We start from the raw sequence: 23,704 nt of genomic DNA on the forward strand, positions 1-23,704 counted from the left end.
AGGCAGACAAGGACAGGTCGGAAAGACCTAGACCCCGCAACAGCGTGGATGGGCACATGAGCGGCACTGAAATGTAATATATAATAATGTAGAACCCTCCACAACCCTGCGGTGTATGGCTCTAGGAGGCGTGGTTTGCTCTAAATAGGGACGGTCCCCACGTTAAAAATCATCATCATCTAGCTTTAGAAAGGTGAGGGTCTTTTTGCTAGAGGTATTCTGCACTACATTCCTACTAATTATAATATAGTGAAATTAGTTAGACGATGTTTAGGGGTTGTTATGGTTCTGGAGTTGGGAGGCGTTTCGGAATGGCCGAATTGTAAACTCATGTATCAATGATATATCTAAGTACGCGTTAATCATAATCACTCTATCGTATGTATGGTGGTGCCATATAGATTCAAGCGGGACAGCCACACTAGCCCTGCAAGTCTACACGAGGCCTAGCCTATGACTCTTGAGAAGAGCAACCATCTTTAATGGCGTTCATCCGTACAAATGTAGCTCTGAAATGCTCAGAATACGCGACCCTCCCCCTTCGCCCTCAAACCACAGTCTTCTCGAAGCATCCCCATTCCAATTCGCTCATATGCGTCCTGAGACTCCTTGAGTCCAACAAACTGGCTAAGACCGAGGTCTAGCTCGAAAGTTTGAGGGGTGGCATTACCCTTCACAGGCCGAGCTGAGAGCAGACCTGAGCCTTCTTTTCAGTGGTGGCGACTCAAGATGTCCGTCGGAATCCTCGGAATCCTCGTCATCAGAGGTCTCGGTATATCCAATCAATGACATCTATGATCAGGAAGTTAGTATGCAGTATTCTTAAAGTAGGATAGAGTTTACATTTGGCTGTGGTACTGGGTTCCCATAGAAAGACCAATTCGCGGGATCCGCTGTTTCCTGGTCTTGTACCTCTTCTCTAACCTGCTCCCTTCGGCTGCGTTTGTTCGCTTTAGATACCCGTGAGATTGACGGTCGTCTTTTGGAGCCACGTCTTGCTCTCTTCACCAACGTTTCCTCGCAGAACTCCCAATCCCAGTCTAATTTGTGATTGTTTCCGGCAAGTATGTGTGCAAACCAGAGAGCCAAGTTCACAGTCCACTGTCTATATTCGTCATGATTGCTGTCACATCCGTTCTCCCAGGGTATTGAGACGAACTCCATTAGCCCATCCATTTTCATCCCTTCAACAAGAGCGATGTCGTCTTTAGCCGGTACTAAAACGCGTCAGAGATATCAAGCCCCATTCATAGCATAAGTTAGGCTTTGATTACCTGGAATGGTACCCCGCGGTTTGATTCGGAAAATAAAGGCCTCTTCCGTAGTCAGGATGCAACCGTATCGGCATCGGTAGTTTAAGCAATAATATGTATATGCTTGTCGAATCGGCGCATTATCTTTTTCGTCTCCTGCTGTACCAATCCACTCGCCCGTTTTTTCGTCAGTATACAGCCCATCACGCAGCTTCTGGCTATTCCAATTGAAGGCTGTTTTGACTTCTTTAGGAAACAACTCCTTAAATACACCCTTCTTTTGCCTAATTTCTTCTTCTTCTAGTGAGACTGCTCCTCCATCAGGTTGCTTTTGTCTTTTCCTTCTCGCTTTTTGGTTCTGTACAATGGCGGTCTGAGGCCCACCGTTTCCGAGTGCTGTCGTATCGTGAGCCTTCTTGTTGTCTTTTTCACACCCAGTGTCAGGTTTAGTTAACGGCGCCTCTTGTTTAGAGAGATCTACTCCAAAATCCGATACCCAGATGCACGGCTGGAAGTCTTCGACAGCTCTCAAGGCTGCAACAACAATGGGGTTGTTCCATTTGTTCAAAATGACCACTGTGCTAGGATGGCCCTTAGTTAGCGAGGTAACGGATTGATCTAGGTGTGGATAGTGAGGGAGCCTGTCGCGCGGCTGTCTTTTCCGAGCTTCCCTTATCAAATCGCCTCCGAAAATAGTTTCCAGGGTTGCATAGCTGAATTCATTCCATGGTCTCAACGCTACTGGTTTATGATAAGAGGGATGATTTGTGTTGGCCGTCTTTGGACTTTTTACTGGTGTTATAATTGGATTTTTCGAAGTCAGATACTCAAGGACCGATTGTGCTCTTCTCCGCTTGGGAGCCATCGTCACAGCGAGGAGAATCGAACAGAATGGTGTGCGATGGGTCGTTTTCCTCCGGTTCCATGCGACTTGGTATTATTATAATCATATTTGTAATCAGGCATACTCCGATGGTTCGCAACATCTTGATGCTTCAAGATCCCTAACGCCCGTAGTATCTCAGTGACCGCGCTCATTGGCCAGTGCAACGCTACGGCCTTTCCGTCAAGCAAGCCTCGAGTCAATCTTAACGGTGGTTTCGGTCGTCCTACATAATCTCCGCGTAGCCAACTGGTCGAAGCCCCTCTCTCTAACTCCAATTTCACCATCCACGACATAATTACAATGCTTTTCGCTATGCATATGTAGAGCGGTTATGAGACAAATTTTCAGAGGTAAAGTACATTCGCGAGGCGTACAATCTCCTTTCCAACATAGGTACAGCTCCACAGGGGCGCATCGCCTACCGGCCGCACCCGCACACCCGATTTTATCAGCTGAAACGCCTTCCTTGCTTCCCTTGTTTGCTTCTTCATTTCCAATATCCCTATATCGACTGTGCCAATGAGTCATATTCAAACTTTTTCCAATTGATGTCCACACTAATGTTTACTCACGTTACGCCTGTTGATTATGTCGAATAATAGAAAGAATTCTAGCACGGGGAAACTTCCTCCAGGTGATGGGCCAAGTCTACGCGAATTCAAATACGCAGGGGCGCCGATTGAATGGATTGAAAGAATTGATGATGACGGCCGTGAGGATAACCAAGCATTCGTCTACCGAGTGAAGATCGCATCTCAGGAATATGCCCTTAAGGTTGTGAGTAAGAAAAGGCTGATGTTGTTAAAGCTTTTTATTGATTTAGACCTCCCAGTTCAAATTTTCGAATCCCAAATCCAACACGTTCTACTGGGGTACAAGACTGCAGTATGAGTTACCTATGAAAGAGGCTATATTCTACACTGATCCTTTCTACGCCGAATGTCGAGCGTATGGGAGAATCGAGGATGGGAAGGTTGATAAGAATTCTAAGACACCCCGTGTCCGGCAACAAACGGCAGTAAAATGTTATGGATATATGTTCCTGAGCGACGAAGACAAGCGCTGGTTTATTAACAAAGGTCATGATCTGGAGGACGACCTCCTCGATAACGATGTGATTGAAGCCTTAGAAGGAGACACACGAGTTCGAGCTATTGTGAAACATCTCGATGAAAGCCCCAAATTACTTCATGCAAGAAACATTGGGAAAGCTTGGACAACCGTCCGTTTACTCAACAAATCTCTTAAAATCTATAACATGGATATTAAGGCAAACAACTTCATCGGTCATCGACTTGTGGATTTTGGGTCATCTTGGACTGAACCTCATGAGCTATTACGATATTTGGATAAGAAAGGCAAGATTATTGCCGGTCACAAGAGGGGAACAGATGCACAGGATTTTGACGATATGATCGAAGAAGAGCATATACCGACCCGACTGAGAGTCGTACCGAAGACTAGGCACCAATTGCGTTCAAGGGGTGACGGGCCTTGGGCAGGCGAACAATTGCCGAAGCGCAGGAGAAGGAATAAACCCGAGACGTGAATTGAATCTGATCTCTACTCTCACATGTCTGAAGCAAGTTTGTGCTTTTTGTCCTATATTTATGTATATGGATACTACCGGACCTGCCTAGAATTGACGGTGATGTTTAATAGACTGTTACGGCTGGTATCGACCTCTTACATGACTAAGCTGCCCCTAAATGAGGAAAGAATCTGCATAGCGCAATATATATATATATATATGAAAGGATACTGTTTCAATGCCATCGCACCGGTGGTTTATACCACTAAACCACTGATGCTACTTAGTAGAAACCTATGAAATTCCAAATTATATACATGATACCATTTAAACCAGGTCAAGAAGTAACTCATATTAACTTAACCTGCGATGTAAGGTACCTACATTAAGCTACATCTTATGGACTGTAGGACTTTCATTAACTTTCATTAAGTGGTTATAATCGGCCTGGCCATAGCTGATTAACGTGGAGCGTCAGTAAGCAAACAAGATAACACCCCCCACCATCCAATTCTGTCTTGGAACCCCTATTCTGACGAATTGAGACCACAGGGAGGACGCCCACAATCCTGTTTGTTACCCCTACTTAGGTAAGGATTGCCACGTGCTACCTACCACCTCTCCCTGCAATCACGCCAGCTCCCTGCCCCATCCCATCCCGAATGTTTGTTTACCAGCCACTTGGCGGCCAGTGCCCCGTTCTTCTCTACCAGCAACTTGGGCCTACTAACTAAAAGTTACAGCATCTATCTCCAGTAATCGAATATGCACACAAGGGGTCATTGAATGGCTTGCCTGTTATGGCGTGAATGAATGGATGAGATCCCCCATTCTACCTGGTTTCCCGCAGATATTCCAGAACTGTATAAGGTCCCTAGTTTTATTTATCGTGCCTCCTACGTAGCAAACAACACCATTGCCATCCCTAAGTAAGGCAGGAAAACCATGAACAGTGCATTTGACCCCGCACTATAAGTAGCTCGATGCTACAAGACGGCGTCCCGAGTCACTCGTAATCTCATTTTCTTCTCAGTGAAGCGAACAGACAACATACCTACTTAAACCCTCGGTGCACTTTCTTCTCACCTCTCGAAGCTCACCTACAAATATATCTCGACAATTGCAATTTGAAGTGGTTATGTCCTTGCTGAAACCAAGGCAAACTCCTGAACGGCAGTCCCAACCCTTTGATCATGATGAGCTTTCAAGCCCAAACAGCAACCGGACTGTAGCAGTCCGCCCATCACCTATCAAGCCCTTGAAGTCACTAGGGCGTATTCTCTTTGGTCCTTTCCTAGTATCGCCCTCCCCTAGCGATACAACCAAATCCGATAAAGAGGAAGAAGACGAGACTCAGAGTATTAGTTCCTCGATCAGTGGTCCTATGAATCATACGAAACAATCTCGCCGTAAGACCATTTTGGCGTCCTTCAAGAATAGCCGCGAGCGGCAAAGCGCGCGGGTTAACCGCGTCGACCGTCTCATCAGGTTCATCGAGGAAATCCAAAATGAAGCATACGTAGGGGAAAAAGAGGTGATACCGAGGCAGTTGTTTCCAAAAGACTATATCGAACTTCTCATTGAAGTCGATGAGCGCGATCAAGAATTCCAGCATTATTTCCATCACGGGCTTCGGTAAGTTTGACAGTACAGCCCCCAGTAACTTGAGTCTCACGATGTTCTAGATACGAGTATAGGGAATCTATCCACGGGAAAGAACAGTTCACCATTCTGATGCCTTCGGCATTCCATATTAGCATGCAGACGGATATCGATGGCAGATTATTGCTTTGGAAAAATGATATAATAGGTAATAAAAACTATGGTATCAAATCCAAAACAGCCGCGGGAAAAATACGGTCTAAGCGGGATCAGAAGATGGAATTCGAGTCGAAGAAAACCCTACGTGGAGATTGTTCTTTTAGCTACCGGGAGGACCATTACACATATCCACCGTTGATATTTGAGGTAGCATGGTCTCAGACTACAGATAAGTTAGAAAAAAAGGCAATGGAACTTATTGAGGAAGGTGCAGGTCAAATTCGTACTATAGTTGGCCTGGATTTCTCGAAGACATATAGCATTTGGGACACAATTCGTGACCAAATCCAAAACCCACTGGAACCAAAACGCGGTCCTTTTACGGCTTTTGTCTGGCGTGTTGTTTTCGACAAAGACGGCAAACAGGTTACCAACGCAAGTGGTGAACCCAGAGTACGGAAAAATAATCACATCTTCTGTGATGACAATGGGACAGCACATTTGGCTGAAAAGCTGCAGTTGAGTTTAAGGGATTTTGTACCCCCACGAGTTATCAAAGCAGAACGGTGGGATGAAGTCAAAGACTTACATGATGTAAAGTTGGAACTCGATGCGTCAACATTATTAGGATATTTTGACGATGCACTCATTGATCAGAAACATGAAGACGAGAATAGCGAATCGAAGAAGGAGAGAAACAGACAGGAGATGACGAAACGGACAAGAGACCGAGCCGCAAGGAGGAAGGCGGATGCAGAAAAGGAGGAAAAACGATGGACCATCACAAGTATGATTGAAGTGGGTGGACACCGCCTAAGAAAATTACAGGGCAGAACTTGAAGGCGGAACATTGGGGGCGAGGGCACCGTTAATCGGTACAATTCAAGTCTAGTTCAAAGTAGTCTCTCATTAAGCAAAAATTTCAATGGAATCCAGCATGTTGTTTGATATAGCCAAGATATATCCATTTCATAAGTTGGCTTAGTACATTGCGTTAAGAGGAAGAAAAATTGGTCCCTATATAGGTCTCACACTTCGGTGGGCACTCACTAATAGGTCTGAATGGCTTCGAATTAGTTGATAGTCTTGTTGATGTGGGCCGTCAATGGCATCATGATACTGTCAGATTTGAGTCAATTACATTAAGTCTGGTCGGAATTCTCTGTCTATTTCTTCTGTCGAGAACCTCTATCTTCTGGCTCCCTCTTTTAATCCGTAGGTGGTAGGGCTCATCGTCGTACCACTATGATAGATTATGATAGCGTAACTCTACGGAGGTAATCGTTATATCCGACACCTTCATTGTGCCATATTTGGGTAGCACCGGTCGGTACCTTGGTACATTGGAAAACTGAGGCGTTCGCAAGCAAAGTAACTGGATATGGCCGGCTCTGTGGCTAGGACCCGTGGCAGGCCCCACTAGGTAGTCGATTTGATAATCTTGTTTGCTTAGATATCTTTGATTTATTTCTCTACGTCTTGTCTTTTTCTCCTCGCTGCCAGTTTATGTCCGCCCCATTAAAATTATCTCCGCTGAACCAGATACTTGGCGGTCTCCTCTAGACTGTATCTCTTCTGCTCTTAACCCTTACATCTCACTATATCGACATGTCTAACAAACATCTGCCACTGAAGCCAAGATGTGGTGCTTGTGCGGATACTATCCTAAGACACGAGAGGGTTGTCGCATGTACTAACTCGTCTTCCGATGGGAGTAACCTCTTTATGCTAATCAAACGGTATAGTATCTGGTAACGATGACTCTACTGTGTGCACAGGGTGCACTCAGCCCTTTGCTTTCCCGCTTCCAAGCATGGTGCCGATATGGGTTGATGGGCGTATCCTATGTCGTCGTCATAAATGCAACCAGTGCGTCGGAGCTCCCGAGTTCGTTCCTATACATTATGATTGCTATCAAATTTTCAGAGTGAACGTGAACCTAGACGAATCTGAAGCCCTAAACCTCCTGTGGACGATAGGTTCATGGAGGAACCCCTGGCCAAGAGCGCAACCTATCTACCTCAGCCATGCTATTGATCAGGTTGGGCTCGAGAGAATATCAGAAATATCCGGGCTTTCCGATCTACGCAAACTTCCACCAGAGCTCGTGGGCATGATTCGCGATTTGTCACCTCACCAATTGTTCTGGCGATCTATCTTCGTTATAAGTCTTTCATTCAAGATACCACAGTCGCGACCGCTTTCAAGGAGCCTGCTTAACGAAATTTTGTCATGGGAACGAGGAGCACCCCCTGTGTTTACTTCGTCCGCTCCAGCGCCACCTCTGATTAGACTTACTATTGATGCCCATGGGATCAATAAAATAGAACGCCTACACGAGTGGCCGGTATTTAACAGCCGTACTACGAATCAATCGGCATTCATCGTCGAACATATAAGAAATGTGTCTAGAATACATGTGGAATTCAAGGTATGTGTTTCGCTTTAACCCCTAGTCTTACATTTCTAATACCCATAAGGGTGATTTTTCACACCTGTGTCTGTCCGAAAACCAACCGAGTCTGTGTATTTGGAATACATGCAGTCCTCCTAGGCTTTCTTCTTGCAGTTTCCTTAACCCTGCGGCTTTAAAGTCACACATCTCTTCGCGGCTTTATGTTAGGGACTTAGGCCGCTCTCGTGGGATTACCTTTTTCTTTGCTTCTGGTCAGCTCTTCGGCATCCATATTCATCTATCCGAAAATTCATGCGCGATGGATACCTACAACCGGATTTCCATCCATCGTCGGCAAAGAATAGTTTGGGTCTACGTGCCCATATCACCACTCGATAGACCTCTCGGTCTTGGATCTCGCAAAACCAACTTCGGTTTCAAAATCCTGGTAAGTGGCAAATTCTATTATAAACTAGCAATTACCTGATTGATAAGGTTAGATTCAAATGTCTCTTGCCGGCGAAATTATCCTTGGCCGTTCCGAGAACCGGACTGAAAAGCATGTTCTCCTTGGGTCTGGAACACCTATGACATTAATCTATGGAGAACCCCAGGAACTGCAGCCGATTTCCATATTTGGAGCATATCCATCACCCGGTAGCAATATCCCATTATTTGAGGCGCAAGAGTTTGAGCCCGATATACCGGGGGCATATTTCTCATGGGCACCCCTTAGCCATATCCAATCAGTCAACACATTCTATGACGGGGACACTAGACTTTGCAAAGGTATTATTTTTCATTATAGAAATGGAGGCTCACGTGCTCTTGGCCAGTGTCGTCTAAACGTTGATCAGAGTATTATGGTGATAGAACCATGTGTACTCTGTTTTCAGAGTACATCGTATTCGACCTCTGCAGGAAGACTACAGCGTCATGGGGTACGGGTCGAGGTGACAGGGGATGATGCCCATGAGCATAGCGATAGTGGATGGAAGTGTCTACCCCTTAGAAACGGCGTGCTAACCTTCTCCTTCACCGAGGATTCATCTTATATGTCTCTAAGAGAGGAGCCACGGATAACAACGTGATTATGCTATTGAGAAGTAAAACGCGGTTTCTTCATATACTAGTTAGGTATTTGGGTACAGTTAATCTTCCTGGATTGAGAAAACGGTAGTATTGTTATGTACTAGTCAACATTCTTAGGAAAGAAACTTGTATAATAGTTTGCCCCCTTAAACATGTAAACCTAAGCTGCCTTTCCTTTATACCTGCTACTAATATTCCTTGCTTGTCAGTCAACTTCCCATAACATGTGTTATATCACGCCCTGTTATGTATGTGTGGGTGGGGAGAAGGAGAGAGATCAACCTTTTTTAGTCATGGAAGAGTCTTCGGGTGGAATACAAACGCCAGTTGTTGATGTCTCAAGTTGCTGGGCCGGCTTCATTTCAAACTCGTAAGACACAGTACCATCAGAGGGTTGAAACCATTCAAGACAAATGCTCATGTACCGAGCGAGGGTCGGACCCTGCATCATGAATGCTGGGAGTCCCTCAACTTGACCTCGTCATCAGGCCAATCATTAGGTAAAGTTGCATTTGTAGGCCTCGGAGATGATTCGTGGAGGAGATGTACCGGTGGAATCGGATTCGCCTTAATATACTCCAGGCGCTCAAGTAGGTCGGTGCCTTGTCTGGAGATCTCGATATATTCGGATAGTTCCCCATTGCCGTGCGTGTCGGGAAAGAAAGGGGTCAAGAACGGTTGATCCCAATCGAATATCCACAACCTCGCCTGACTGCCGACACATGTCATTGCCCAAATAGGATTCACCGAGTTCATTTCAACCGCATACGCGCAGGCAGCAGTATACGCTTGCATCTCGACCAAGGCTACATCCGAAGGCGATGGATGACCTCGCTTCGCCTCCATAAAGAGTAGCGTTAACGTGATACCCGAAGTCACCCGTTTGACAACGAGGTCAACGCGTCGCAGATCCCCGTCTTGGCGGGTTGGTGGCTGCTGGGAAGATACGATCCACGGATGATTGTTGAATACGATACGGTTGAAGATATGTTCCCATAGTTGGGTTGTTGCCCATTCCGGCTGCTGCTGTGCTTCGTTCCAGAGGGCTGTCAGAGTTTCAGTGTTGATGATAGACATGGCTAGGGAGGTCCAAGGATCAGATTCAAGTATGCTAAACAACAAAGAGGTAAAGCGATATTAGATAGCTCGTTTCTCCAACCTACTACCTATCCTTATGGTGGTCCTTTCCCTTACCTTATAATCATTTTGCCATGTCCTTTATTCGATGTGTCTCGAACATAACGATAGGTATTGTGGTGGATAACGGACCAGTCGGGAACCTGCGGCAAACGAGTGGCCGCATTTACAGTTACATCCTATGAATCACCTGCGTGTTCTATTATTATTACTCTCAGGGCAATGCCGTCTTCGTTAGGCATGAAAGCATATAGGCATTGAGTTCTACTCGTGTCGCTTGCAGTAACCTGACCGGGAATCTCGGGGTTCGATGCGACCTTGCTCTGCCACGGCGCGGCTCTTCGGCCGCGGCTATCGCCTCGATCAACTAGGAGAACCACCAAGAGTAGCACTCTCGGTAGCCCTACAGAACCCTAGCGCGACTTAGGCACCGACTGACACACCTGTTGGGCGTGAACCTAGGATGATACCGGAACCAAAGGACGGCAATTTCCATTCCAACTACCTACCAATGGACCATTGTGCGGGTAGGGGATACTCAACGTCATCTATCTATGCGGAATGTTAATTAGATCTGCCCCATCGTGGGGGCGCCCAATGTAATGTATAATAATATAGAATCCTCCATAACCCTGCGATGTATGGCTCTGGGAGGCGTGGTTAACCCTAACTAGGGACAGCACCCACGTTAATGTTAACTAATAATAATAATAATCTCGATATCCATGCGCCAAAATAAAGGAATCACGATGCGGGGACAGCGACATTGGTTACACTTAAGAAAGGGGTGATTGATGAAGGGAAATTTTCTCAATATTACAGAAAGAAATTTCGCATCGTACTACCAGCCCCTAATCCCTTAGGTTAACAAGCTGCGAAGGGTAGTGTTTCCTAATAGCAGAAGGTGGCAACAAGAAGATGACAAGCTGTATTCACAGATGACACAAATCCTTCGCGACGGCCGGAATGATCCACTAGTACATGTATAAAGTTATAAAAATAATTATAACTATAAACAAAGTACGAATTTTCACAAAACAGTGCCAACACAACCCTTCCCGTGGCCGTAACGGCCTCTAATGATAGGATTCGCCCCCCTTAGGGTGAGGAAGAATTAGTGCCTCTTCCACACCCGCTCTGACAAGGTCTGCGAGAGCTGCAGAGAAGCTCTCATCTCGAACCGAATGCAGCATTGCCCGTCACTGGTCCATATTTACCAACTACGCCAACGCTATTACTGTATAATCGGACGTCGCTTAACACAAACTACCCTCCTAGATACCACCCCCCCAAAAAGCTGCCTCAAAACACAAGATTAAAGAATTGAAGCAAACTACACTAAATACCATTATTTAATAATCTTTTAACTCCTTATCTTTAAAGTTAAGATTATGGATTATAATATATTCCTTTACTTCGTCATTACTTTTAACTAATATTTATTATATTATAAATAAGTATAATAAGGGTAGATTAAATTAGGCTTGGAATTGAGGCTTTTAATTATAATGATTAACTAGGGCTGCATTAGTCCTTAACCAACCAACTCCTTCTCGGCTGTTGGTAGCTTGAAAAGACTCTATATATAAATGATCTGCCAGCCTAAACCGCCTGGGTCTCTAGGGTCTGTTTCAAGAAGCGAAGTCTGTATAACCTCACTTTCCAATATTGCCCAATATTGCCTGCATGTCTTAAAAGGTCATGAATAGCCTATAATGGTCCTTCGTACGGCCGAAGTGCAAGGCGAACTGCACGCTTCAACCAATATAGAGGTTACACGTATAACAAACTATTATTAGCTTTATATATAATATAGATTAAATTAATGTATAGCTATATATAACATTTAATTAATAACTTATAAAGGTTCCTTTTTGGACTAAGGTAGGAATAGCCTCATTTATCCGTATCTATTATAGGACTCTAGCATTAGTTATGCTGCCTGCGATCGCGGACCTCTGCTTAGCCTATTTGCTAACGCCCTACGTTGGAGCAGCCGGCAACTTAGGTCCCATTGTGGGAGCACCAGCTATGGTCGGGCTAATTGTGACCGCTTAATAAAAAGCCCTAAAGTTTACATAATATAGCGCAATGTACTTCGCATCGTAGGCTAAGTTAATAGGAGTTACTTCTAAACCCGGACTCAGCGCCATTATAGTTTTAGATTTCGCTCCCACCGATCATTCCGAGCGGGCATCAGTGGTTTAGTGGTAAAATCCATCGTTGCCATCGATGGGCCCCGTGTTCGATTCACGGCTGATGCATTTCTTTTGATTCTTTTGGGCCTTCTCTTATTATTCTTTTTTGCCTCAATCTGCAGATCACAACTCTTTAGCTAACATGTGTTCTGCTCTGCTTCACACTGTCGACCATTCTAACCAAGCTCAAGCCAGGACAGCTACGCGTCTTGAATGCGGCCAGATCTCAAGCATCGACAAACAACTGGTAGGGGATGAGACACCACGCGAACAGCTGCCCGTATTCGCTATTCGTAACAAAGTTATAGGGAGCAATACCCAGTACCTAGCTTGTTGAATGTATGTACTCTATCTACACCCAATACTCCCACGTCGGAACCCTCGAAGTCTCGTTATGACCACTGCTGTCCAACTGTAGCACATCCGACTCGCTTGGACATCATTGAGAGACATTTACCAGTACCTCATCTGTATCCCGAGGGCAGAGTTCGATGATAAAGCTAATAATATCACAAACCACTCACAATCTTCTCGATGCGCTCTACCAATCTCCGTGTGAGCTGTCGAGCAGGTGTATAGCAAGCTGGCTTGAGCAAGGTACTAAGCGTCGTATGGCCAAAGTCGCAACACTCAAGTAATCAATAAGCCACGAGCCGTACCCCAAGCTGAATGAACACCCTCGTTCGTACGCCCTTGTATATGTGTATCCTGCAGAGTTCGGCGAGATACCCTTTCGTAATGAGCAGTGACGATAATCAGCCCTCGGCTTGAGTAAGCCATATTGGCGGATCTTCGGGGTTAGGATGCTCGGTTCAAATTGTATACAGAGTCAAAGCCAGCGGCTAGTGCCAGGAACGGACCCGAATAGACCTTGGTAGCCATAAGAGCCTGTTAGATCACCAAGCGCTTCAATCCAAGCTCTGTCACGAGCTCTTGTTATACTCCTTCACGCTCACGATATGGTTTATCGTTGAGCGACCTAAATCGGTAGGTAGCAACGTCAAATATGACTATTGCTTAAGATGGAAGGGAGTAGTGACACAAGATAGACTCGTGAATACATTGAAGCCGTGCCTGTCTTATAATATTTTCAGACATTTAGCCATTCTTGGCCTTCATCACACGTAGGTGCACATGGAAATGAGAATAAAGTTACCGCCATTGCTTGTAATAGATGTCACTGTCTCGCCTTCATCTGTATTCGGCCAAGGTGACAAGAGTATGTATCGATTTTACCAAGGTGATGATGTACCAAGCGTAGACCGAATTCATCCCAGCTATTCCGTGGAGAGCAGCACAGCAAAAAACTCTCCTCGACAGTGCCTACAGCCCAAGTAGACCTAAACACGACCGATGCTTCCAGTGACATGTTTCTTATAACCCAATCAGATATTTGCCCTTGAAATATAAACATAGCCGTTTTTGTAGTTATCCCCTAGATAGCACCAGCCGTCAGGCGAGAACGAAACGCGGTGAATGAAACCTATCAATGTGTCTCTACAACTTCTGCGGGCGCATGCCGGCATCGATAGCGTTGAGGTGAACCATTTTGGCATAGGACACAAAGGCAATATTTTTACTGTCTGGTGAAAAAGTGAACGAGGCTACTGGGTCATCATGGTGCCAGAATCAAGCGGTTCTTGGTCACGATCGACCAAACCCGGACCATCATGTTGTTTGAGAACGACGTAGCAATCCCACCACCAGGTGAAAACAAGACCGAGCATGTATGGGTTTCGCTCCAATGTACATTATCATAGTTAATCTTAGCTCTTTCATGTCCACCAACGGGAGAAGAGACTCTTGTTGTATTAGATCTTGTATAACTAGGCTTGTACTGCCTGAATACAACTACCAGTGGTGGAGGGTTAGGGTACCACTATCTTCTTCACTTCAATGAAATGCGGAGCCCCGGCGAATAACGGAGATAATTTTGATATGATTCCATAACTAAGTCCCTCGAGTCAGAAGTTGGATATTGTGACCTAGAGCTCGATAGAATTTTACCTGTTTCAAGTGCCATTACAACTTCAGCTAAATTGATGTCTCTAGTGTGATTTTGGTGATAGACTATTTGCCATCCCCAATGGCCAAAGAGGTCCTCTAGGAAGTGATAATCTTCGTCGTCGAGGACAGTTCTATCTCCCAATTCCTGAGCGTGGTAAACCCAGTGAGGCCATACATACTGTACTTCTAGTGTTGGTGTATCAGGTCTTTCCAGAGGATCATACGCCTTAAGAGGATATCGTAGCGAACGTACGTTCAAATTCCCTAGATTGAATGTTTTGTTCATGATATGTAAATAACATTTGAGTAAGTATCTGTGAGTCGTGCTCTTGTCTACCCAGAAGCGGTGCTTGTTGCGATTTAACGGGTCAATAAGGAACTCTCGAAATGACAGGTGTAACAACCGCACCGGGGACTGCGGTGACGGAGGGATGTTCAGAACTGAGTGAAGGGAGTCGAGTAGGGTATCAATTGTGTCCTCTGAGATATCGAGTAAGTTTGCTAAGGCAACTGTAGGAAGGGGTTGCTCTAGAAGGACGATGGAGCCGACGACACGTCGGAACAGATCAAAAGTCTTTTCTTCCTCGTCGTTAGACATACCAGAGAGTAATTGTTCCAAGACTAGCAAATACATATCGTCAAGCTTTGATTTTCGATTTTCTGACTTGTTCTCTAGTAGCTTTTGAAGCTTCATACCAGGTGCACCAGTTTTACGCTCGGCGATAAACCGGCATGCAGTAGAAGCGGATATGAAAAGAGGAGTAGCCATTTCCGCAAGGATTTGGATTTGCGAGTGTGTACCCCAAGATGATGGCAATCTGCGGTGGTTGGGCACGGATGTGTTGTACTCTGCTTTGATCTTCCCGAGTTCGTGCTCAAAGTAGACATGTATATCGTCCTTAATAAGGCATTCGTCTATTTCGTGAAGAAGTAAATCTTGATATGTGTCTTGAACACTGGCGAAACCTAGACGAATAGGTAAGTCTGGCCGACTGGTCAAAAAAGTCCGCAAGAGGAGAGGCTTCCCGGAATTGGCATTGGAGAATAGTTGGATAATCTTCTTAGTATCTTCATCCCCGTCGCACTCGTCTAAGGCATCGATAACGATGACAACTGCACCATTGTTCTCGCGACATGAGTGCGTTTTTGACAGAGGCTCCAAAATCAAATTGTTGAACTGTTCCTGTAAAGCCTTGCCAAAAATAGTAGGATCTCTATCAATGACATCTTTGACATGTCGTGTAAGTGCTGGTTCTCGTTGAACTAACTGAGCCGTGATCGTGGCAAAGAATTTTGATACCCCTCCTCGATCCCCCTCTCCCCTCTTAAAGAAGAAGCTAGCGCCAAGCTGAGCACGCTTTGAGAAGGAACGCGCCAAGGTACGCGATATTGTTGACTTGCCTGTACCAGCCATCCCATTTAACCAGAACATAGCTTTAGCATTAGGATCCTCTGCCCATTTCGTTATCTCGTGGAGGGCTCCCATACGTGTGCCGGGGAGACAGGTCGGATTGTATTCCTCAGCATGGGAATCAAAGGACGCACCCATAGCTATAGGGATTCTGCTGAGCAATGATACCTGTTCTGATATTGCCCTACTTATGGCTGATTGTTGGTCGATCTCAATTCGTAGGCGGTTAAACGCTTTCTCTTCCCCTTCGCCGTATATAAGGGGCATGTGAACGTTGAAGATCCCCCAAAGCGAGTAGGCTTTATCTTCTGCTTTCTTGGTCTTGCGGCCATTCGACCATGACATACGCTCATCAATGCTGAAGTTGGACAGTGAACTTCCTCGCAAAGCATTGATGGAAACCCCAGTGATCTCGTGGATTAGCTGTTCTAATGATGTCTTGTCACCGAGTCGCTGGCCGTTCTGTGCAAAGAACTCAACACATGATGGTGCGATAAGTTCTTGAAGGGTCCAGCCCCGGGTAAACCACCTACTCTCGCGAAACTTCTTTTTCCATGATGCTCGTAGTGGGTCTTTGACATTCTCAGTATCACTTTTCAAGACATCCGACAGATACACGTAACATCGTGTTGCATTTTTGTACCATTGAAACATGGAATTGATGGCCTCAGAGAACTCCGTATTGTTGGACTTGTCGATACAAAATCTCTCGACACTGGCGACAACATGGGAGCGATTAGCGCCATCACGCGACCTGTAATTTTTCCCGTTTTCCGCTGAAACTCCAATTCGGTAATATTCAGTACTGCTGTACTTTCCAACCACTTGTTCCACGAGTTTCTGCGTGATCCTTGTGAGCGGGCCACTTCATGCGGTCTGCGCCTGCTCAAGGGCCTGAAAATGGGACCCCCTCGGATCCCGTCCCAAGGGCTCAGTCGGAGGGTGGAAAACATATCCCAGTCGGTGGCATTGTCGTGTCTGAAGACGTTTTTATCCCTCCGTTGACCGTGTGCCGCTGCTTTCTTTCTCCTTCCAATCTTTTGTGAACCTCGTCTTCGTTCCTCTTCCAAACGAGCCATGGACGACTACCTCGAGAACCTCGTCTCAGTAGAACGGCTTTCGAATGCCAGACGTCCTCAAGCGCAGCCTGTTGACCAGCTCCTCGAAGACAGCCTTGCCAAAGTTCAAAAATACCTGGCCACTCCGGTCGAAGAAGATGTTCTGGTCGAAGACGCGAGCAAAGCCCACCGGCAGTGGCTTATGAGAACCTGGAACGAGTAAGTGAAGCTGTATTCGGAGGCTTGTAGGAGGTACCAAAGCTGATCATAAATGCCAGATACTTCAATAAACGAAAGGTCAATCCCGACACGATCTGGTGCGGGCTCTGTCTTGGGGATCCTCTCGCAACCGCGTGGAGCAAGGCTTTCTTGTCGGATCGTGTCGAGAACTCCGTAAGGAGAGTCATGGTTATTGGATCAGAAGAGTACGAAGAGAGACGGATGCTCAATAGTGCGAGTTCAGTGCTCGCGGCATGGCGTGCTTTGATCAAAGAAGCTAACCTCACGGTCTTGCACGAGAAGAGACTGCGAGAGTCTAACCCAGGAGACAAATGGCGGCTCCGTTTCCACAACTACAACGCCAAACCACCCTCCTCATCGATCGGTGTTTTTGAGATATCGAAAGTAAGTGTTCAGGCTTGATTAGAGCGGAGCTTTCTCGTTGCCTAACCTTACGAAAGTGGGTCTGGTCCGATCTGGCAGCGGAGCACGGACTCTCGAAGGAGATCACGTTCGAAAAGCTCGAAGCCACCGCTGAAGACGTCATTATTATTCTTCGTACTCTTTGGGAACGTGCAGCTGAGCTAGGAATCGATGTGCAGACGCGCATCGCATTCCATGCCAATGTCCTCCTTTCGGCGATGGGCGGGTTCCGGCCCGGCACGCTCGGAAAAGTCCGCTATAGGGACGTCCTCGTGTCTGTTTTACGAGATCCGATGGACAACACCAAGTTGAAGCACACAGCGACTGTCACCATACCCAGAAACAAGCTCAAGAATTCATTACGCGTCAAAAACAAATCGTAAGTCAAGAATAACTCCACTGCTAGTGTGAAAGCAGAAGGACAAGCTCACATATTTTTGGTGCAGGATCAAATTTTCTGCCTTTTTTGTACCATTTCCTCCGGTATGTCTTAGCCGTCTCATCGTTGCACGAGCCATACAAGATGGCGCGTTCGATGCAGGTTACGCAAATGCAGAGGAATTCTTGAACAGGCCGGTGCTCGGAAATGTTGACTACATTCCGTTGCCATGGAAGAAAGAAGTCCTCGATGACTTCGTCTTCCGCCTCTCATATCAGCAATTCAACGATATTTGGTATAGGGTATGCATTGCAGCCGGCTTCCGACAAGTGCCTCGTCTATATTCGCTGCGAGTCGGGGCAGGTTCGAGGCTCGACAAAGACCGTAAGTTATCCTTGGCGATTGACACATTCGAGGGTCGAGTTCGACTTACAATTTATGTTAGCCCTCTTCTCTTCTGCTTTGCGAAACTGGGTCATGAGCCACACGAACACGATGTTTGAAGCTCAATACCAAACGTCGCGGCTCCGAGAAGACCTTCTGCAAGCAGCGTTTGGCCAACGGACCGGCTGCGACAACACTCATCTTTTCGCTTTCCTTCGAAATATGTCTATCTCCCGAGACCAGAATGCCCCTATAGACCTCAACCCCGATGACTGGGCCGAATTCGACAACCGCAAAGATGTACTCAAGCTTGAGGAGGCTATCGGCAAGGTGCAAGTGGCCAAGAATCAAGCGAGCTCTAACAATGACAAGGAAGAGATGGCGACCCTCACGGAGCTGTTCAGGCTACTGCGCTCGAGGCATAGGTATCTACGCCATGCATGGGGCAAGCTAAGACTGGTAGAGCTACGAAACAAGTACTTTGGAGAGGCTGATCGAGCCCGAGCCTTGGGCAAAGAGCCGCCTAAAGTTGCCACGATTGTTTCGAACCAGACCGCCGGAATACGCGCTCTCAAAAGCAATGCTCAGATAGCAGGCCAGATCATCCAACATGTCGATCGTAAATGGAATGTTTCGAGTGACGATGACGATCAAGGACGGTACATAGACCTCCTCGTCGCGTATGGCAAGGGATGCTCGAAAGCGGATCTTGACCTCTGGGAAGACGAGTACACGAACACAGAGGACAACGAGGACGATGCTACCGACGAAGACGACGACTACTGTGAGAAAGAGGAGAACAATAAGGACCACATTGGAGCTGGGGGAGGGGAGGACGAGACCTGGAGATGCATCATCTGCGACCTCAACTTCAGCAGCCGCAAGACACTCACGAGCCATTTCGAGAAACATAAAAGAGCGCAGTACTTCAATATCAAGAAGCCACGTCGATGTCCCCAATGCCGGAAAGACAACAACAAGAAGAAGAAGGAGGACTGTTTGGTCGAATCCGGCCTGCTCGCTTGGTTCAATCATCTCGAACGATTTCACGGCCCATACAGTCTTCCCTATGCTTCGGCGGACTTGAAGGACCCGGCAAAGTTCCCATGTCCGTTTTCCATCTGCAACAGTAAGGGCAAGCACAAGCTGTTCAACTCCCGCGGCCTCACCGGACATCTTTCCAAAGCTCATGCAGCTGAAATGGATGACAAAAAGAAAGACAAGTTCAAGACAGAGGTCCGATGTGGCCAATGCTGTTCGTGTAAGAGATGCACTTCCCAAGGAGTCGGGCACGGCGTTTTAGTCAACAGCATATCGGAATGGAAACGGCATTTCGACATGTTCCACGCTGATGAGAAGCGAGCTCTTTACCGGTGCTTTATTTGCCAGGAGGCAACCCGCACCCCTGGAGGTCTCAAGTCGCACTTCTGGAACTTGCACGAGAAACGAGAGGGCTACTTCGAGAGACCTTTCTCATGCCCGCAGTGCGTTCGAGGTGGAAACATTGATTCGCCGAGCATAATGGGCAGAAAAGCATGGCAAGAACATGTCGACAAATGTCACAACGGAGGTGCTATGGAACACAAGTCTAACGAAATCATCGAGTCACCGGACACCACTTCGCATTATCCTTGCTTGGTCTGTGGGCGCTGCTATCATGGACGTGCCGTCCTGCAAGAACATCTCTACCTCAAACACAAACAAGTCTTCGAGACGATCCCCTTTCAGTGTCCTCAATGTATGCGTCAGTTCGACAACATAAATGCGTGGATACACCATACAACGCGCGAACATGAAAGGAGCGAACGCAGCAAGGCGTGCACTGTTGGCAGTCACAATAAGGGGGCATCCGTGCCCACTGTTCCAACAAGCGAGAGAGGATATATGGATCAGATCAAGCAGTCAGATGAAGAGTCAGTTACGGATATGGGACTGATATATGAAGACCGGCCTGGTGGAGGCGAAGGCGCGATAGGATGTGGAGACGTTGAGGGACCGGAACCCAGAAGCAGTTCATCCTTCGGTGCAAGTTGCAAGAACAACAAAAGGAAGAAGACTGGAGATGATATTACATCGAGCATTGGGAGCGAACTTCGTCCTCATCAACGGCTCCGTTACTCTATTTCTGCTTCAGCAGTGGGTACTAAGCCTGAGCTTGTCGACGACGAAGTTCCTATAGACCCCGAGCTGATGAAACTGAGTGGTTTGGTTGCCATGGAATGTTCAGCATGAAAAGAGAAGATATCTAAAGCCAGATAGAGAACTTAGCCCTAAGTCATCCTCCATTCAATACTATTCCAACCCGTCGCTCTGTAGCCATCTTTGTGGTTTTGATAGATAGACTCAAATCTTGAAACAGGAGGACTGTCATATCTAGGATTTCTCTAGAGGAGACCGATTCTGAGACCTTGTTCGATGACCCAGTACATAGTTGTTCCTATTCCACAGCCGTTCCCAGTGTCAAACACCACAGATTTATTCATTTATTCATGGACTGTTCCAGCCGCCCTTGTGAGTTAAAGCTCTGAAATGAGAATAAGTGTGATCATTTTATTCATCAAATGAATAGTATCGAGTATCGACCCAAACGTACGCAAAGCCCTTTTCGCCTGCCTGAGCACAGATACGACTAAGTTACGTTCATAACTGACATAGTTCAAGCCGGAGCATAACGTGTATCACGAGATAAAAGACTATGGGTGCAAAATATCGACCAAATCATTGTTTATGGTCACGGCCATATCGACGCTTAATGTAACGCATAGGGAGCAGTGTGTAAAGGTCGTCATACCGCATAGCTGCTATAAAGTTGGATTCCATATCTAATGTCACTGAGACATTTGTCTGGTAGGTAGCATGTGGTATTAGGCAGTAGGAATACAGAAACAAACATAAACAGCTGTTCTTCGCCAGCCTGGGAGCGACAGGTATCTGGGAGCTAATCTATCGTGTCTACCACCGGGGACGAAGACATTATTCTACCTTCTTCTTCTTCTCCTCCTTTTCCTTTGATATAAGCTCTGCAGATGTTTTCCTGATCGGTAAGGGGTAGTGATTCTCCTTTGTGACTAATTAGCGCTATCTATATGTACCAGCGATATGACACTAACAATCTTTTTTGAGGAGAGGGGCCAACAGTCGCACTTCAGGGTCTTGTACTCCCAGATTTTTCCACGACGTACAAGCAGATAAACGTCGGCGTTGAACTGGGCCAATTCTCCACACCTGTTTATCACGGTCTGCAGACGTTTTGAGAAGTTCTCATTGGTTCGATCGCGTTTATGCTTCACGATTCCGGGGTTATTCGTTGGCATACTGTGAGAATTAATGTAAATTTTACCGTGGACTGCTGGCTGGTATATATGGTGTAGTAGGACATTGGCTAGACGTTGTTGCGGCGCGATAATTCTCCTGTAATAAGAAGACCGTCTTCGTCTCATCACTCACGGGCTACAGGTCCCGGAATCAGCCCCCCTTTGCCTTTGGTGATGGGAGGCGGAAACAGTTTGGACCCAAAATCAAATACAGACAAGACAAACGAAACGTCCTATGGAATTGGATATATAAAAGTGGCTAACGTGCTTCCTATACTGAAGTATGCTAAGCTAGTCGAATGAGCTTGGTTTGCAGCTGTGGACTTGGGAGGTCCAGGTCGAGCTCGGCTCAGTTCTTCTCTAGTCTTGCTGGATTCGGAAAGGCCTGTCCAAACTCGTTCACAGCTCGCTCGCGACTTGTTCTCAGCTTCACTCAAGGGTCCAGAATCGGGCCTTTCTCATTACACTAGCCACGCCTTGGATTCATGCAAGTGGAGAGCTAGGTGGACCAATTTTGTACACCACGTTGAACCAAAATCGGGAACCAGAGGGGGGCCTGAAAAGGGAATCGCGTTAAGAGACAGGAGTATCGCTGTACTTGGGAAAACATCGCTTTTTTTTTCATACCCGCTCTCTTTCCATAGACCAGCGCGCAACTTTCAATATTCCAACATCAACAATGTCGATCCCTCGTTGGATGCTTCGAAAACTCCCAAAATCGCTTACGTCCCTAGAAATAGTGGATTTACAGTTTGGACACTTTACAGGTCCAACTGCACTATCCAAGTATTCCTTGATACAACCACGACAATATAGATGGCCTGACACTGAGTGAGTGAGCTATCATGCAGCATTTTCAGTGATCACTCACCACAAGGTGTGCAGATACGCTCAATGTTAGCATCTACTCCGACCGATTCGAAACAAATACGGCATTCGAGCCCAAAAACTCGAATAACCCTTTGCGAGCAGGTTAAAAGGTCGCGGGCAAGATGGCCCTTTGGGCAACAAAGTTTGGACGAGCCGTCGCTACCGACACATTCGCCGCAGATGACCTAGTAAGCTGTTAGGGCGCCTAACAACAGATTTATAGTCCACATACGCATCCGCACTCGTCGAACACAAATATCCGGGATTCGACGTCTCCTCCGTCACCAAGAACATTCGAACATAGGCAGCAATGTTCTTGATCGACTGTGAGGTCAACGATCGATCTGCTAGGCTTGGATTGACCAAACGCGCTGCGCTGTTGGAGATGACATTCAGGCACGTCTTCAGCATCAGGCCCTGTTGGGTCCATCCTCGCACGAGAGGCTTTAGCTGATGATTGGTAAGCATGATTCCGAAGAGCTAGTTTCTACCTTACCATGCAGGTCGTCGAATTCTGGAGAGAGTTGAGATGCAAAATCGTCGCAATATTGAAGAAATTCGAAGTCAATAAGGGATCGGAGCCCTGCGCTCTACTTCAGTTCCTCTTTGCTGACCCATATAACCATCGCGTTGGTATCGTATGATTGGTTCTTCCCCTTGGAACGCTTCATTATTTTGCAGAGTCTAGCCGTGAAGTTCTGCAAGAGGGGAATGTGCAGTGTCGTTCCAACGATAATAACCGCATCGATATCTTGACATAGGTCCTCCTTGAACGCGCTCATTATCCGAGGATCGGCACCATCGCTCTCGTTGTACAGCAACACGTCAGGTCGGAGAAATCCCACATTGTGCAGCCTCTCTCCTTCTCGGGACCGCTCGTCATTCTCTCTGTCGCATACGGGACATCTTGCGCCAAGCAAATCGTGAAAAGATTGCTCCTCAACCGACACTGTGTGCTGGGAGTATATGTGACACCTCATTCTGTCAAGTCGACCATGAAGAGTAGCTGTTTTCTAGTTTAGATTGGGGAGCTTGTTCGTGCGAAAATCAATGTTTTGCGTGTAGTGACGACGGAGACGGCCTGACTGAGCTAAGTGCTCCATGAAGATCTCAAAAGGCTTCGGTCCATGTTTCGATGCCGACTTAAATATCTGGAGTTCGTTCTGGTGCAATTCTTTGGTACCATCCAGCGAGGAGTATGCTGATAGTGTCAGAAAGGGAAGGCGGTGATACTTGCGTTCCACATACTGGAATGCTAGGAATCTGTATATAAGACCTTTATCCAGCCAGATAACTATATTATAACTTAGACTTTTAAATAATTTAATAGGATTATATATATTACTTTTAACAGGTTATAAGTCTAAACATTTACCTAAGTGTATT

The 23,704-nt window shown here is 46.4% G+C and overlaps 9 protein-coding genes and 1 non-coding gene across 10 annotated transcripts; 5 read left to right on the plus strand and 5 right to left on the minus strand.

Annotated features, from left to right (window-relative positions):
- Nucleotides 1-518: 518 nt before the first annotated feature.
- F5B22DRAFT_657761 (uncharacterized protein) lies at nucleotides 519-2,187 on the minus strand (the record flags this gene model as incomplete). The annotated part of the gene is made up of 4 exons (XM_047980070.1): nucleotides 1,275-2,187; nucleotides 844-1,217; nucleotides 698-792; nucleotides 519-627 (listed from the first exon to the last, which is right to left on the minus strand). The coding sequence occupies exons 1-4, from the start codon at nucleotides 2,116-2,118 to the stop codon at nucleotides 519-521; spliced, it is 1,422 nt and encodes a 473-aa protein (XP_047828987.1). The 5' UTR covers nucleotides 2,119-2,187.
- A 25-nt stretch (nucleotides 2,188-2,212) lies between these two features.
- Nucleotides 2,213-3,870, plus strand: F5B22DRAFT_614887 (kinetochore Sim4 complex subunit FTA2-domain-containing protein). The gene is made up of 2 exons (XM_047975497.1): nucleotides 2,213-2,916; nucleotides 2,972-3,870. The coding sequence occupies exons 1-2, from the start codon at nucleotides 2,728-2,730 to the stop codon at nucleotides 3,686-3,688; spliced, it is 906 nt and encodes a 301-aa protein (XP_047828988.1). The 5' UTR covers nucleotides 2,213-2,727; the 3' UTR covers nucleotides 3,689-3,870.
- A 432-nt stretch (nucleotides 3,871-4,302) lies between these two features.
- Nucleotides 4,303-6,617, plus strand: F5B22DRAFT_614888 (uncharacterized protein). The gene is made up of 2 exons (XM_047975498.1): nucleotides 4,303-5,305; nucleotides 5,356-6,617. Exons 1-2 carry the CDS (start codon nucleotides 4,809-4,811, stop codon nucleotides 6,269-6,271), a joined length of 1,413 nt encoding a protein of 470 aa, XP_047828989.1. The 5' UTR covers nucleotides 4,303-4,808; the 3' UTR covers nucleotides 6,272-6,617.
- Nucleotides 6,618-7,119: 502 nt separating this feature from the next.
- F5B22DRAFT_302759 (uncharacterized protein) lies at nucleotides 7,120-9,141 on the plus strand. Its single transcript, XM_047970542.1, has 3 exons — nucleotides 7,120-7,862; nucleotides 7,912-8,274; nucleotides 8,327-9,141. Exons 1-3 carry the CDS (start codon nucleotides 7,245-7,247, stop codon nucleotides 8,915-8,917), a joined length of 1,572 nt encoding a protein of 523 aa, XP_047828990.1. The 5' UTR covers nucleotides 7,120-7,244; the 3' UTR covers nucleotides 8,918-9,141.
- F5B22DRAFT_302782 (uncharacterized protein) lies at nucleotides 9,095-10,066 on the minus strand. Its single transcript, XM_047970543.1, has 2 exons — nucleotides 9,201-10,066; nucleotides 9,095-9,106 (listed from the first exon to the last, which is right to left on the minus strand). The coding sequence occupies exon 1, from the start codon at nucleotides 9,993-9,995 to the stop codon at nucleotides 9,366-9,368; it is 630 nt and encodes a 209-aa protein (XP_047828991.1). The 5' UTR covers nucleotides 9,996-10,066; the 3' UTR covers nucleotides 9,095-9,106; nucleotides 9,201-9,365.
- A 2,182-nt stretch (nucleotides 10,067-12,248) lies between these two features.
- On the plus strand, nucleotides 12,249-12,319 carry F5B22DRAFT_t138. Its single transcript has one exon. It is a non-coding gene; the product is annotated as a tRNA-Gly (tRNA).
- A 1,884-nt stretch (nucleotides 12,320-14,203) lies between these two features.
- F5B22DRAFT_637724 (heterokaryon incompatibility protein-domain-containing protein) lies at nucleotides 14,204-16,542 on the minus strand (the record flags this gene model as incomplete). The annotated part of the gene is made up of 4 exons (XM_047977479.1): nucleotides 14,204-14,260; nucleotides 14,325-14,920; nucleotides 14,975-16,386; nucleotides 16,478-16,542. 4 exons carry the CDS (start codon nucleotides 16,540-16,542, stop codon nucleotides 14,204-14,206), a joined length of 2,130 nt encoding a protein of 709 aa, XP_047828992.1.
- A 206-nt stretch (nucleotides 16,543-16,748) lies between these two features.
- Nucleotides 16,749-20,458, plus strand: F5B22DRAFT_657765 (uncharacterized protein; the record flags this gene model as incomplete). Its single annotated transcript, XM_047980071.1, has 5 exons — nucleotides 16,749-16,948; nucleotides 17,008-17,353; nucleotides 17,410-17,750; nucleotides 17,818-18,134; nucleotides 18,196-20,458. The coding sequence occupies 5 exons, from the start codon at nucleotides 16,749-16,751 to the stop codon at nucleotides 20,364-20,366; spliced, it is 3,375 nt and encodes a 1,124-aa protein (XP_047828993.1). The 3' UTR covers nucleotides 20,367-20,458.
- Nucleotides 20,459-21,107: 649 nt separating this feature from the next.
- F5B22DRAFT_648553 (uncharacterized protein) lies at nucleotides 21,108-21,448 on the minus strand (the record flags this gene model as incomplete). Its single annotated transcript, XM_047979030.1, has 2 exons — nucleotides 21,108-21,194; nucleotides 21,245-21,448. The coding sequence occupies 2 exons, from the start codon at nucleotides 21,446-21,448 to the stop codon at nucleotides 21,108-21,110; spliced, it is 291 nt and encodes a 96-aa protein (XP_047828994.1).
- A 510-nt stretch (nucleotides 21,449-21,958) lies between these two features.
- On the minus strand, nucleotides 21,959-23,298 carry F5B22DRAFT_657769 (uncharacterized protein; the record flags this gene model as incomplete). The annotated part of the gene is made up of 3 exons (XM_047980072.1): nucleotides 21,959-22,503; nucleotides 22,551-22,768; nucleotides 22,933-23,298. The coding sequence occupies 3 exons, from the start codon at nucleotides 23,296-23,298 to the stop codon at nucleotides 22,422-22,424; spliced, it is 666 nt and encodes a 221-aa protein (XP_047828995.1). The 3' UTR covers nucleotides 21,959-22,421.
- Nucleotides 23,299-23,704: the final 406 nt, after the last annotated feature.

Source organism: Xylaria bambusicola (assembly GCF_022495145.1).
Source record: "Xylaria bambusicola strain CBS 139988 unplaced genomic scaffold F5B22scaffold_34, whole genome shotgun sequence".
Lineage (NCBI taxonomy): Eukaryota > Fungi > Ascomycota > Sordariomycetes > Xylariales > Xylariaceae > Xylaria > Xylaria bambusicola.

Bases quoted from the DNA above. Each gene is read 5' to 3' on its own strand.
- F5B22DRAFT_302759 (XM_047970542.1), top strand. From the start codon at position 7,245: ATGGTGCCGATATGGGTTGATGGGCGTATCCTATGTCGTCGTCATAAA. The intron at 7,863-7,911 runs GTATGTGTTTCG...AATACCCATAAG, and splicing joins GAATACATGTGGAATTCAAG to GGTGATTTTTCACACCTGTG. The intron at 8,275-8,326 runs GTAAGTGGCAAA...TGATAAGGTTAG, and splicing joins ACTTCGGTTTCAAAATCCTG to ATTCAAATGTCTCTTGCCGG.
- F5B22DRAFT_302782 (XM_047970543.1), bottom strand. From the start codon at position 9,995: ATGTCTATCATCAACACTGAAACTCTGACAGCCCTCTGGAACGAAGCA.
- F5B22DRAFT_614888 (XM_047975498.1), top strand. From the start codon at position 4,809: ATGTCCTTGCTGAAACCAAGGCAAACTCCTGAACGGCAGTCCCAACCC. The intron at 5,306-5,355 runs GTAAGTTTGACA...ACGATGTTCTAG, and splicing joins TATTTCCATCACGGGCTTCG to ATACGAGTATAGGGAATCTA.
- F5B22DRAFT_614887 (XM_047975497.1), top strand. From the start codon at position 2,728: ATGTCGAATAATAGAAAGAATTCTAGCACGGGGAAACTTCCTCCAGGT. The intron at 2,917-2,971 runs GTGAGTAAGAAA...TAGACCTCCCAG, and splicing joins AGGAATATGCCCTTAAGGTT to TTCAAATTTTCGAATCCCAA.